The sequence below is a fragment of the Scyliorhinus canicula genome, chromosome 9 (genome assembly GCF_902713615.1).
Source record: "Scyliorhinus canicula chromosome 9, sScyCan1.1, whole genome shotgun sequence".
Taxonomy (NCBI): Eukaryota; Metazoa; Chordata; class Chondrichthyes; order Carcharhiniformes; family Scyliorhinidae; genus Scyliorhinus; species Scyliorhinus canicula.
The window spans coordinates 175,211,968-175,226,535 of NC_052154.1; the positions used below are offsets into that span (position 1 = coordinate 175,211,968).

The following is a 14,568-nucleotide window of genomic DNA, read 5'->3' on the forward strand; positions in this document are numbered from 1 at the left end:
AGCGCTTGCGTGGACCCGCAGCTGGAAGTGCATGGCCCCATATTGGTAGCAGGAGCTGCGCGGCGCACACCGGGGTCCTGCTATCCCTCTTGAAGTCGGAGAATCTGGTGATTAGCACCCGTTTTCCGGCGGACGTGGGGACATAGCCCAAATTTTTGGAGAATCCTGGCCTTTATTTTTAACATGGCTTCCAGTTCCAAATTATTCCACAAAAGGATGTATCCTTCCCACATCCACCCTGTTTAGATCCCTCAAGATCATAAGGTTTCAATCAAGCTGCCTCTTACTCTTCTAAACTCCAGTGAAAATAAGCCTAGCCTGTCCAATCTCTTCTCATAAGGCAAATCACCTATTCCAGATATTAGTTTTGTAAACCTCCGCTGAACGGCTTCCAGTGCATTTATATCCTTCGCTATATAAGGTAACCAATTACTGTATTCCAGGTGTGTTCTCACCAATGTCCTGTACAACTGAAACATATTGGGCGGGATTGGCCAACCACCCCGCCGTGTTTTTTTCGGCAGGGGTTTCCCGGAGACTGCACCCCTTGGCGCTGGGAAAGCCATGCGCTGACATGGGATCGGAATTTCCCGCCGTTGTGAACAACCGATCCCGCTCATAATCTCCCTTTTATATTGAATTCCCTTCACAATAAACAATAGCATTCTATTATCTTTCCGATTATTTTCTGTACCTGCATAATCGCCTTTTGTGATTCATGCACTAGGACACTCAGATCCCTCTGAATCTCAGAGCTCTGCAAGCGCTCTTCATTTAGATAATGTGCTTTTCTATTTTTCCTGCCAAAATAAACCATTTCACATTTGCCCACATTATACTCCATTTGCCCACATTTTACTCCATTTACCAGACTTCTGCCCACTCACTGAACCCATCTATGTCCCTTTGTAGCCTCATTATGTCCTCGCCACAATTTACTTTCCTACCGATCGTCATGTCGCCAGCAAATTTTGCAAATATAACTTCAGTGCCTTCATCCAAGTCATTTATATAAATTGTAAAAGGTGGAGGTCCCAGCGCCGATCTCTGTGGCATACCGCTTGTCACATTCTGCACGACCACAAAAAAAGACCGATTTATGCAACTCTCCGTTTCCTGTTATAATAATAATAATAATAATAATCGCTTATTGTCACGAGTAGGCTTCAATGAAGTTACTGTGAAAAGCCGCTAGTCGCCACATTCCGGCGCCTGTTTGGGGAGGCCGGTACGGTAGCTAGGCAATGTTCAATCCATGCCAATTCGTTACCCCCTACACCATATCCCACAATGAAATCCCACAATGGAATTGTGAGGAGTATTCTTCAAGTAGAATTGAGGTTTGAGACACTTTGTTGAATATTTTAAGCTGCATTTGACTGTGATTTGGAAAAGCTTTATGTTGATGAGATGCAGACCTTTTATTTCTCAGGGTTAATATCCCTCACATTGATGATAATAAAAATTACACAAAAGCTAATGAAACTTCATCAGGTTGAAGATTGTAATCTAAGAAAGAAAATCATTCCAGGTCTTAGACTAGCAAAAAGGCCCATCTCTGTTTCACATAAAATGATGATTTAAAAAAGACCTTGAAACGTGCTAATTTGGAGTTGGGGACCAAGGGCAATGTGTCCAAGTTTGCAGATGACACTAAGATGAGTGGTAAAGCGAAAAGTGCAGAGGATACTGGAAGTCTGCAGAGGGATTTGGATAGGTTAAGTGAATGGGCTAGGGTCTGGCAGATGGAATACAATGTTGACAAATGTGAGGTTATCCATTTTGGTAGGAATAACAGCAAACGGGATTATTATTTAAACGATAAAATATTAAAGCATGCCGCTGTGCAGAGAGACCTGGGTGTGCTAGTGCATGAGTCACAGAAAGTTGGTTTACAGGTGCAACAGGTGATTAAGAAGGCAAATGGAATTTTGTTCTTCATTGCTAGATGGATGGAGTTTAAGACTAGGGAGGTTATGTTGCAATTGTATAAGGTGTTAGTGAGGCCACACCTGGAGTATTGTGTAGAGCTTTGGTCTCCTTACTTGAGAAAGGATGTACTGGCACTGGAGGGTGTGCAGAGGAGATTCACTAGGTTAATCCCAGAGCTGAAGGGGTTGGATTATGAGGAGAGGTTCAGTAGACTGGGACTGTACTCGTAATTTAGAAGGATGAGGGGGGATCTTATAGAAACATTTAAAATTATGAAGGGAATAGATAGGATAGATGCGGGCAGGTTGTTTCCACTGGCGGGCGAAAGCAGAACTAGGGGACATAGCCTCAAAATAAGGGGAAGTAGATTTAGGACTGAGTTTAGGAGGAACTTCTTCACCCAAAGGGTTGTGAATCTATGGAATTCCTTGCCCAGTGAAGCAGTTGAGGCTCCTTCATTGAATGTTTTTAAGGTAAAGATAGATAGTTTTTTGAAGAATAAAGGGATTAAGTGTTATGGTGTTCGGGCCGGAAAGTGGAGCTGAGTCCACAAAAGATCAGCGATGATCTCATTGAATGGCAGAGCAGGCTCGAGGAGACAGATGGCCTACTCCTGCTCCTAGTTCTTATGTTCTTATGTTCTTATGAAATGTTACGGAGAAGAAGGAGGCCACTTGGCCCATTGTGTCTGCACTGGCTCACCAAATGAGCATTGTGAGTTAGTGGCATTCTCCTGCCTTTTCCTCATACCCCTGCACATTGTTTCCATTCAAATGCCCTCTTCAATGTCTTGATTGAACCTACCTCCCCACACTTCAGAGTTCTGAAGAAGCATCAGAGGGGCTCAAAACATTAACTCTGTTTCTCTCTCCACAGCGCTGCCAGACCTGCTGGGTTCTCCCAACCTTTCCAATGTTACCTCATAACTGAAGTTCCTCATCCCTGGGGCCATTTCTGTAAACCTCTTCTGCACTCTCTCCAATGCATTCACATCCTTCCTATAGTGTGGCACCCAGAACTGTACAAAATACTCCAACTGAGGTCTAACTAGTGTATAAGTTTAGCAATAACCTCCTTGCTCTTGTGTTCTTGTGCCCCTATTAATAAAGCCCAGAATACTATATGCTTTATTAACTACTCTCTCCACCTGTCCTGCCACCTTCAATGGTCCAGACACAATTACACCCAGGTCCTTCTGCTCCTGCACCCCCTTTAAGAATTGTACCCCTTAGTTCCTCCTACCGAAATGCATCACCTCACACTGCTCTGCAATGAACTTCAGTTGCCAACTATCTACCCACTCCAGCAACTTGTCTATGTCCTTTTGAAGTTCTAAACTGCCCTCTTCACAGTTTACAAGACCTCCAAGTTTTGTGTCAATGGCAGACTTTGAACTTGTCCCCTGCACACCAAGGTCCAGATCATTAACACATATCAGGAAAAGCAAGGGTGCCTGTACCGACCACTGAGGAACTCTATTACAAGCCTTAATATCCATTGACCGTTACTCTGCTTCTCATTACTCAACTAATTTTTGTATCCCTCTTGTTACTGGCTCTTTTATTCCATGAGCTATAACTTTTCTCACAAGTCTGTTGTGTCACTGTATTGAATACCTTTTGAAAGACAATGTACACCACAATATTACTCTCATTGATCTTTTCTGTTACCTCCTCAAAAAATTCCAGCAAGTTAGTTAAACATGATTTGCCCTTTAGAAATCCATGTTGGTGGGTGGCATGGTGGCGTAGTGTTTAGCACTGCTGCCTCGCGGCGCTGAGGACCCGGGTTCAATCCCGGCCCTGGGTCACTGTCTGTTTGGAGTTTGCACATTCTCCCCGTGTCTGCGTGGGTCTCACCCCCACAGCCCAAAAAGATGTGCAGGGTAGGTGAATCAGCCACACTAAATTGCCCTTTAATTGAAAACAAGAATTGGGTACTCTAAATTTAAAAAAAGAGAAATCCATGTTGGCTCTTCCGAATCAATACACATTTTTCTCTGTGACTAATGATTTTATCCTGAATAATTGTTGCTAGATGCTTCCCACCACTGAAGTTAAACCGACTTGTCCTCAGCCTCCATATGCACATTCTAATTTGGGTCCCTGAATGGTCGTAGTCCTTCTTTTACCACCTTTTACTATTTATATGTCTATAGAAAATTTTGGGATTCCCCTTTATGTTGTCTGCCAGTCTTTGCTCATAATCTCGCCTCGCTTCTCATACTTTTTCACCTCCCCTCTGACCCTTTTGGGTCTCAATTGACACCTGTTATGAGCACACCTTTTCTTCTTTCTCTTAATTTCTACCTCATTTTTCATTCAGGGAGCTCTGTTTTTTTTTTGCCCTGCCTTTGTCTTTTGAGGGAATATACATTGACTGTGCCTGAACCAATTCTTAGATTGGCCCATTGTTCAGCTACAGATTTCCCACCAACCTCTCATTCCAGTCTATCCAGCCCAGCTCCGTTCTTACCCTATTAAAGCCGGATCACCCCGTTAATTATTCTCACTCTGGATTGTGTTATGGACAGGAAGGGGGTCAATTTAAACTGTTGTGATTTCCCCACTGTGCCCAGAGTTAGAAGTCAACTGGAATGTTCCTCTTGAGGAGAGGTTGGCTGCTTGCAGAATGCTGAGTCGCCCCAGAGTGAGACCTCCAGGCCTGGAGATTGCACTTTAAGGTGAGTTAGTTTGGAGGCAGAGATTCTGAGGTTCCAGCAATTTGCCGGATTGATAACGGTCCGTGTTCTTCCTACTGTCACGGCTTGATGATAGACAGCGCAGGCTGCTCACTGGAGTTCTGCTCACGTTGGAGGTTAAAAACAGCAACTGCCGGAATTCAGTCCCACCAGGCGATACTATAACGCAGCTTGGGAGAGGTCATGTGACATACCTCCTCAATGTTGGACACACGATACCTAGAACCTTGAGGTTCAACTGGAGTCGGGGTTCCTTTTAATTTTGGAGACACTGGTGCTGGGTTAATTAGCTGCCGCTCTCTTTGACAAAACTGTTGCACCACTATGGGAGATTAAGACATGCAAGGTTTTCCTTTGTTCGAAGTTGATTCACCATCCCTGTGATCAATATTACTTTGAAACTGCTGCAAGGCATCAGGTGACCAGTTGAACCATTTTGTCCAATGTTTATTTAGAAAAAGTACAAAAAAATAACTTTATAAAACAGTCCAGCTGGTAAATATATACATATTTTATCTTTCATGTCTTGAACGTGACAGTTGCCGATTTTCCTTTTCTACCATCATCCTAAACATTACAGTACAATGATCACTGTCTCCTAAATATTCCCTTACTGACACTTGGCCCACCTCATGTCTAAGAACCAGGTCCAGCAGTGCGCCCTTTCTGTTGGACTGGACACATACTGCTTTAGAAAATTTTCCAAAACACAATCTAGGAATCTTTGTCCCTCTCCACCCTTTACGCTACCATTGTGCCAGTCCACATTTGGGAAATTAAAGTCCCCCATTATAACTGCAGATTTGTTCCTCGAGATCCTTCCTAAAGTTAGTGGTCTATAGATCACACTGAGGAATGTAATTGAATCTTTTTTGTTCCTTAGCTCTAGCCAAATAGATTCTGTCCTCGAACACTCTGGGACGTTCTCTTCATCCAGCATGGCAAAGCTCTCCTTAACCAATGCTGCCACCCCCACCTTCCTTTCCTATCTTGTACCCAGGACTATTTAGCACCCAGTCTTGCCCTTCCTCGGGCCAGGTCTCTGTTATCGCCACATCATATTTCCACAATGCAATCTGTGACTGTAACTCCTCAATCTTATTCACTATACTCTGTGCATTCACACACATTGCATCAGAAACCGTGATTTTGGCCTCATTATTTTATCTCTTACTCTGACTTACTATTTTCTATAGGAGTGCTTTCTGTCCATTCCAGTATTTTGTACACCCTGGTATTCCTGATATTCCCTCTTGGTCCCCACATCACAGCCAAATTAGTTTAAAGCCCTCCCATCAGCATTAGCAAACCACCCTGCAAGGAACTCAGTCCTGTCTCTGTTTCGGTGCAACCTGTCTAGGTGTCATCCCCCCCCCCCCCCCCCCCCCCCCCCGCCCCCCCCCCCCCCCCCCCCCCCTTCCCCCAGAGCCCGTCCCAGGAATTTAAATCCCTCCCGCACGATCTTTCCAGCCATGTGTCCTTCCCCTATTACTGTACTCACTTGCATGTGGCACTGTGAGTAAGCCAGAGGTTACTACATTTGCAGTGCTGTTGGCTAATTTTCTATTTAGTTCCGTAAATTCTAATTGCAGGACCCCACTCCCCTTCCTACCTAAGAATCATGACCTCTGGCTGTTCACCCTGCCCCCAGAAGAATGTCCTGCAGCCACTCAGGGACATTGCTCTGTTACACGTTTAAATCTTTTTGTTTTTTGAAACTGTAGATTATAATGCTGCAACTTTTAAAATTACGTGACTGTTGTGTGTAACTGGATTCTAGTTTCATTTGAATCCCCATAGATTGGGGTGCCCCTGTATCCCATGGCAAGTTCCACAGCCGCAGAAACAGAACTGCAACTCGGGGCGAGAAGCTGCCGGTTCACCTCATTACAGGAGCAGTGTTTGCACACAGTTCTACAGCACCTCGTAGACAAAGCCCACATCGACACACTGCCGCTGCCAGAATTCATTAGAGGACAACTTAAGGAATTCTGAAAGTAAGCACGGAGCTGGGATGTAATCATTTTTAGTGACAAATGTTTTCTTGTTCCACAAACTGGCTTCCTCCAGATTATGTTTCCCTGTCACTGTTTCTGGATAGAGAGAAAAAAATTAAGTTTCCAACAGTTGTGAAGTTGGCCATATGGCCCTTCATAAAACAGCAGTCTAAATATTTGAAAGGGTTTAAACTTGGTGTGTGGCTGAGAGTGCAAACTCTTTGAAGTGAGTGGTTTAGCTCGGTGGGCTAGACTGCTAGTTTGCAATGCAGAGCAAGGCCAGCAGCCTGGGTTCAATTCCCGTACCAGCTGAGAATTCTGAATTCTACCTCCGTGTACCCGAACAGGTGCCGGGATGTGGCGACTAGGGGTTTTTCACAGTAACTTCATTGCTGTGTTAATGTAAGCCTACTTGTGACAATAATGAAGATTATTATGTTATTAAGTGGTAATAATTGTCAAAACTGCTAGTGTTCGTAATTATTAACCGGTGACAGCAACGACTGGCATCTACACATGTTAAAGGTTGCAGATAGTTTTTTCCCCATTATTCTTTCATGGGATGTGGGTATTGTTCGCAAGGTCAGCATTTGTTGTTCATCCTTGAACTGAGTGGTTTGCTTAATCCATTACAGACGGAAGTTAAAGTCAGGATGTTCCAGTCCTGCCCGTGACAGGAACCGTCACGGGCGGTAATGGAAACTTTGGAGAGGCATTCAAATGTCCATTGACTCTAGGCGGGACTGGAAAATCCCAACCTGTGAGTCAACCCCTTGCCATCCCTTCAGGCGCCAATCATTAAAATTCAGTGAGCTGACAAGAACTGCCTATTTTACACTCCTGTCTTGCTGTTAGCTCCCAAAAAGTTACACTTATGAAGGAAATGTAACTGGATTTTTAACCACCTAGTTTGTCATAACTACTCCTGACCAACTTCTCTGGCTCTGGACAATTAATTTTACAATTGTGAAATGTCAAAAAACAAATATTTTGATAAATCCATTGCTTTTTTAGCATGACATCTTTTAAACTTCTGTTTGATATTTTAGCATCAAATGAGAGTGTCTCACACTTTATTTCACTCTCAATGAATTTTGTAAAAAGTGATGGATAATCAGTGCTTTTCAATTCCAGGTTTTCTGTCTCTGAGGATTCTTCAACATGATTGGCTACTTACCCTGCTTGTTGACATCAATGCTACAGGACGCCTGGAGATTGACTTGGGCAGCAGATTCAAATTAGGGTTGAGTAACGTGAAAGCTGTGTTGTAGAATCGTTAGATCTATGTGGGCAACTTTCTTCGAGGTCAGTGGCAAGTGCCATTGCTTTGTAGCTGACTGCAAAATATTTATAAATATTGGACTTCGGTGTACTGACTTTTTCAAGTCGCACCAAAGATAATGGAGAGATTTACAATTTGCAGTGACTGACATTAACAATTATTTAGTATCGAACAATCAACACGATGGGATGCTAGGATACTTAATATTTCACAATATCCAAGGATTATTGAAGATTCTAAGAACAGGAATGGAAGTACTTAAGTGAAAGGGAGAATCTGGGATTCAAACCCTTCAATGTTTTAAGGAATACACAAGAAACCACAGAAATGCTAACTCAAGGAGCAAATTTAATGGGGACCAGTCGTTCAATATTTTATGGTTTATCCATGTTCTTTATATATTTATCAGGAAAACCAAGTAAAATTAAAGCTATTCCCTGTTAGAATTCTGAATTCTAACATGACCTAACATAACCCTACAGGGTTTGAAGTGTGAGAAGGATATCACAGTATTGCACCAGACTTTATGAAACACTGGGGCCCCCAAGCCCTTGCCTGGCTGGCCCTGGTTTACATGATGGTCCTAAATTCTGACACTATTCCAAAGAAATGGAGGACAGCCAAAGTTATCGCCATACCAAAACCTAGAAAAGACCCCATACTTGAAACTAGCTACCATCCAATCTATCTCTTGTCGGTCCCATATTAGATCCTTGTATGCCTCATCCCCAATCGAGAAGTCCGTAGCATCGACCAAGCCGGCTTCCAAAAGCACCGCAGCACAGGCGAACAGGTGCTGACCCTTTCCAGCTACATTGAAAACGGCTTTCAGAAAAACAGAAAAAGACAGGTGCTGTATTCTTCGGCCTCACAGCTGCCTACGGCATGTTTGGCACACTGGCTGCCTCCTGAACCTGTCATTGGACCTCCCCACTGTGCGACTAAAAGCATTGGAATACTGCTGAACAATCGAAGGTTCAAAGTTCACCTTGGAGAGGCGTAAAGCCAAACCAGTGGACTCCCCCCAAGGCTCAGTTCTAGGCCCAACCCTATTCAGCTTGTATACAAATGATCTTCCGAAAACTACCTCCCGAAAATTCCTGTGTGCCAACAACATCTGCCTCGTAACTCAAGCTCCCAACTTCGACATCTTGGATCGGACCCTCAGCGAGAACTTGTCAAAACTTGAACAGTACTGCAACATGTGGCGACTCCAGCCAAGCCCTACAAAAACTGTACCCAGCTCATTCCATCGTCATAATGCAACAACCAATACAGAGCATAACATCCAAATGAATGTCGACAAAATAAAGCACCACACAACTCCGACGTACCTCAGACTGGCCTTAGATAGGACACAGACCTTCCGAGAACAGCTAAAAATAACTGCAGCCAAGATGAAGTCCAGGAACAACTCAATTGCCAAACTAGCCGCCTCGACATGGGGTGCACCACCCTCCAAACCTCAGCACCCACACTCTCATACTCTGTAGCAGAATACTGCACCCCTGTTTGGTCAAGATCATCACACACTGATGGCGCAGTGGGTTAGCTCTGCTGCCTCACAGGTTCAATCTCGGCTTTAGGGCACTGTCCGTGTGGAGTTTGCACATTCTCCCTGTGTTTGCGCAGGTTTCGCCCCCACAACCCAAAGATGTGCAGGGTAGGTGGATTGGCCACGCTAAATTGCCCCTTAATTGGAAAAAGAAATTAATTGGGTACACTAAATTTTTTAAAAAAGATTGACACACACACACACAATACACTGAGCTGACACCCAGCTGAATGCTGCTATCACCCAGCTGAATGCGACTATGAGTATCATTACGGAAACACTACGCTCAATACCACTCTCTTGGTTCCCTGTCCTGGCAAATAACACTCCTCCAGGCATCCACCAACTTGCAACAAACTATAAAATGATGGGAAAAGTTTACAATGCGGCCACCCCTCCCCTGTCATTTCATGCTGATCTATTCAGCACATTCAAGGTATCACCCCCATCAAGAAAGCTGACGTGGGAAAAACATCCCACCCAGTTAACATTTCAATGTTAATTCAACCTGGACAAATGAATGTGAATCATTGGACATGACAAATAGATACCTGGTCCTGGTCTCAACCCAATAGCTGCCTGGTGTCAACCTTCCAAGGGGAAAGTGGTCCACCCTCAACAAATGTGGCACTGGCCTAGCCCCTGCTTGGCCAACTTCCACAGATGGGGCATTATTACCAGTCCTCTATGTGCCAGGGGGAGAGTGCAAACTATGCACCACATCATAGTCCAATTCACAGACTCAGCGAAGGCCGATCTGCACTCAACACAGTTGGACCAGAAGAAACTGCTTGGCTTCGGACTTTGCGTTTGCTAAATAAATAAAAACATCACCCATTAAGACCTGGGTATAATGCACAATCCAGCGAATTTATTCTGCATAAATAGGATGAATATTAACACTTTTACTTGTCAGTCCAATCAAGCAGAAACATTTGAAATGGCACTACGTTCAGACTAGCTTTTAATTAACTCTAACATTTGCCTTTTTGATATTTATTGTTTCAATCACTAAATAATATATTTTTGTATGTCATCATAATGTTTAAAAGAATATAGTTAAAGACACAAACATTAAACCTCAGTTAATTCCTCTCAGTGTGCATGTTTTCAACTTTATGTATGTTTGTATTGTGAAGACAATGTGGTTGACTCCAAAATGCTGACCCAACCAGCTGTGTTGTTCCTTGTGTCTTAATAAAGCTCGTAGTCTCAAAGTTGGAGAAGATGCTTTATTGTGAATTTGTTCTTTCTTCAGAGCTTAACTTACAGCTACCTCAAATGCTGCCTGCCTGTCCTGCTGCCAAGTCCCCCTTCTGTGAAGTGTGTCCTCACTTCCTGTCCCTCTGTATTTATAGCTCTCCCGTGCTCCCTCTAGTGCTTTCTCAGTTGTATTGCATCTACACTGATACACAATCACCACATCCCCCCTTTTTTCTTTACATATTTTCTGTACACCGTTAAAGAAAATTGTACAAAACAGTTAGATTACTTACGATATGTGTATCTATACAAGTGATGGTGCTATTGCATATTTTACAAAGCCAATTTATATTCATGAGTCCACTCTTAATTAAAAACATTCATGAGTCCAAACTTGATGATTTTGTTCATTGAGTTTTTTCTTTTTTGTTGTTGATGTGGTGATATTGATATTGCAACTCTGTTGTGAATATTGTCGGTGTTCTTGTTATTTTAAGTGACCAATACGTCATCCCGAGGTGTTTGCATAGTCGAACCACTGATGTTGACTGACATGGACTTTTTTCTGTGCTTGTGGTATCAATTTAGTATGTCATCTGCCTTGAAAGCTGGTGTGCTTGCTTGTTCTGGAGCAGATGTGAGTTTGTGCGATTCGTTGTCATCCCATGGCATGTTTGTAGTCTTGTCCAAACTGCACAGGCTTTGTGAAAAATTCAAGTGACTTCTTCCTTTTGATCTCAACTGGATTTCAGCATTTTGTCTATGTGAGAAGTTCAAGTTACTGTTTCCTTTTGATCTGAACTGGACCTCACCGTTTGTCTTTGTGAAAGATTCAAGTTACTTCTTCCTTTTGATCTCAACAGGATTCCAGCGTTTTGTCTATGTGAGAAGTTCAAGTTACTGTTTATTTTTGATCTGTACTTTTCACTCGCGATTTTTAGACTGAACCCTTTCTGTTCTGATAGTGATTGTTTGAGTTTTGCATCACTCAGTCCCTGTGCAGTTTGGCCTCTGAGCATACAGTGCTGCTCAAATTTCGTACAGTACTCTTCAAATTTTTGTAGTATTATCTGTAAGTTGTTGCTGTCTTCAGCTTTTAAAGCCATTATATACTTTCTGAGCTACATGTCCTGCGATGAGCAGTGCTATTTTCATTTAGTCTGAAGCTGCTGCTAAATCATTAGCTACAATATATATATCGAACACTTGTTTAAATCTTTTCCAGACATTACTTTCATTACCGGTTAGGTCCAGCTGAGGTGGGGTTCCAACCCACATCATCGAATAAGCGAGGTCTTCCCAAGTCCAATGCCCGGTAGGATTCTTCTTGCCATTTTGGTCTTTCTGTGTCTGCAGCTGAATTGTCTTGTAGTAAGCGTCTGACGTCACTCCTTGGTACCATGTGTTGTTCCTTGTGTCTTAATAAAGCTCGTAGTCTCAAAGTTGGAGAAGATGCTTTATTGTGAATTTGTTCTGTCTTCAGAGCTTAACTTACAGCTACCTCAAATGCTGCCTGCCTGTCCTGCTGCCAAGTCACCCTTCTGTGAAGTGTGTCCTCACTTCCTGTCCCTCTGTATTTATAGCTCTCCCGTGCTCCCTCTAGTGCTTGCTCAGTTGTATTGCATCTACACTGATACACAATCACCACACCAGCGACGCCCACATCCCATGGACGAATTAAAAGAGTTGTGTCATATTTGTAGGAAGCAGACAGAAGCTGAGTACTTACTATTTTAAAATTATAAACAGTAAAATTACTATCAGCTTTGTCTGCTGTGACAAATTGAGTTCATGCCTGTAGTTCATCTTGAGATGTGTTCCCAATCTGATTTGTTGCAGCGATATGAAACAAAAGTTGGAGACGAATTCTGAACGAAGAAAATCTGACCAGCTTGCCATGTTTCCGCATTCCCACTCCCCTGTGTGCTTTTTTATTGAAGGTGGCACCGAGCGGCAATGGCTGCCCACTGAGTGGCAGTGGGCAGCATGGAGACGGGCTCAGTGCCCGCCTGCTGCGCTGTAGCCATTCTATGATTTTAAGCCAAATATGGCCACTGATGATGACCATTAAACAATTGTTGGAAAAAAACATCTAGTTCACTCATGTCCGTTAGGGAGGGAAATCTGCCATCCTTACCCGGTCTGACCTACATGTGACTCCAGATCCACAGCAATGTGGTTGACACTCTTACCCGCTCCCGCAAGAGCAATTAGGGATGGGCAATGAATGCTGGCACAGCCTGCAATGCCAGTGTCCCATGAACAAATTTTTAAAATGCTGCTTCATCAGTTACCTTCCTTCCATCATAAGGTCAGATGTGGGGATGTTTGCTGATGGCTGCACAATGTTCAGAACCATTCATGACTTCTCAGACAATGAAGCAGTCCCATGTCGAAATGCATCAAGACCTGGACAATATTCAGGCTTGGGCTGACAAGTGGCAAGTTACATTCGTGCCACACAAGTGCCAGGCAATGACTATATCCTATAAGAGAGGATTTAACCATCTCCACTTGACATTCAATGGCATTGGGGCCTCACGGTAGCATGGTGGTTAGCATCAATGCTTCACAGCTCCAGGGTCCCAGGTTCGATTCCCGGCTGGGTCACTGTCTGTGTGGAGTCTGCACGTCCTCCCCGTGTGTGCGTGGGTTTCCTCCGGGTGCTCCGGTTTCCTCCCACAGTCCAAAGATGTGCGGGTTAGGTGGATTGGCCATGCTAAATTGCCCGTAGTGTAAGGTTAATGGGGGGATTGTTGGGTCACGGGTATACGGGTTACGTGGGTTTAAGTGGGGTGATCATTGCTCGGCACAACATCGAGGGCCGAAGGGCCTGTTCTGTGCTGTACTGTTCTATGTTCTATTACCATCACTGAATCCCCCACAATCAACATCCCGGGGGTAACGATTGATCAGAAACTGAACTGGACTAGCCATATTAATACTGTGGCTACCAGGGCCAGGTCAAAGGTTAGGAATCCTATGGTGAGTAACTCACCTCCCTACCCCCAAAACCTGTCCATCATCTACAAGACACAAGTCAGGAGTGTAATGGAATACTTTCCAATTGCTGGATGAGTGCAGCTTCAACAACACCACCCAGGACAAAGCAACCCACTTAATTTCTCCCCACTCACACAAACAATCATACCCGCCACCACCACAGATGAACACTGGCAGCCGTGTGTCCCATCTACAAGATGCAATGCAGTAACTCACCAAGTATCCTCAGACAGCACCTTTCAAACCCATGAAACTGCCATCTGAAAGGACAAGAGCAGCAGCTATCTGGGAACCCCAGCACCTAGAGGCTCCCCTCCAAGTCACTCACCATCTTGACTTGGAAATATATCGCCGTTCCTTCACAGTTGCTGGGGCAACATCCTGTAACTCCCTCTCTAAGAGCATCGCAGGTGTACCTACGCGTCAGGGATTGCAGCGGTTCAAGAAGGCAGCTTAACACCACATCTCGTAAACAAATAAAAAAAAACAAGTTGAGTGAGTGGGATAACACGTGGCAGATGCAATGCTGTTAAATGTGAAGTTATATTCTGCGGTGTGAAAAACAGAAAGAAAGTATTATTTAAATGGTGATATGTTGGGAAGTGTGGATGTACAAAGGGATCTGAGCGTTCTTGTACACCAGTCAATGAAGGTGGAGAGGCAGGTGCAGTAAACAATTAGGTTGCAAATGGTATGTTGGTCTTCCATTGCTAGATTTGAGTTCACAAGTAGGAATGTCTTACTGCAGTTGTACAGGGCCTTGGTGGGACCACACCTGGAGAATTTTCTGCAGTTTTGACCTTCTTACCTAAAAAGGATATACTTGCAGCAGAGGTTCATGAGGCTTAAACAGAGGTTGGAGGGACTTTCCTATGAGGAGAGATTGGTTTGACTG

The 14,568-nt window shown here is 43.8% G+C and overlaps 1 protein-coding gene across 5 annotated transcripts in view; it reads left to right on the forward strand.

Annotated features, from left to right (window-relative positions):
* si:dkey-23n7.10 (SPRY domain-containing SOCS box protein 3) overlaps window positions 1-9,565 on the forward strand; it is a 39,237-nt gene extending 29,672 nt beyond the window's left edge. For 4 of the 5 annotated variants that reach the window (XM_038808247.1, XM_038808246.1, XM_038808248.1 and 1 more), the window contains 2 exons: window positions 6,434-6,630; window positions 7,765-9,565. In XM_038808247.1, coding sequence (XP_038664175.1) covers window positions 6,434-6,628 — 195 coding nt within the window. In that variant the 3' untranslated portion in view covers window positions 6,629-6,630; window positions 7,765-9,565. The remainder of the gene's footprint in view (window positions 1-6,433; window positions 6,631-7,764) is intronic. The other variant, XM_038808249.1, reaches the window with a different exon arrangement.
* Window positions 9,566-14,568: the final 5,003 nt, after the last annotated feature.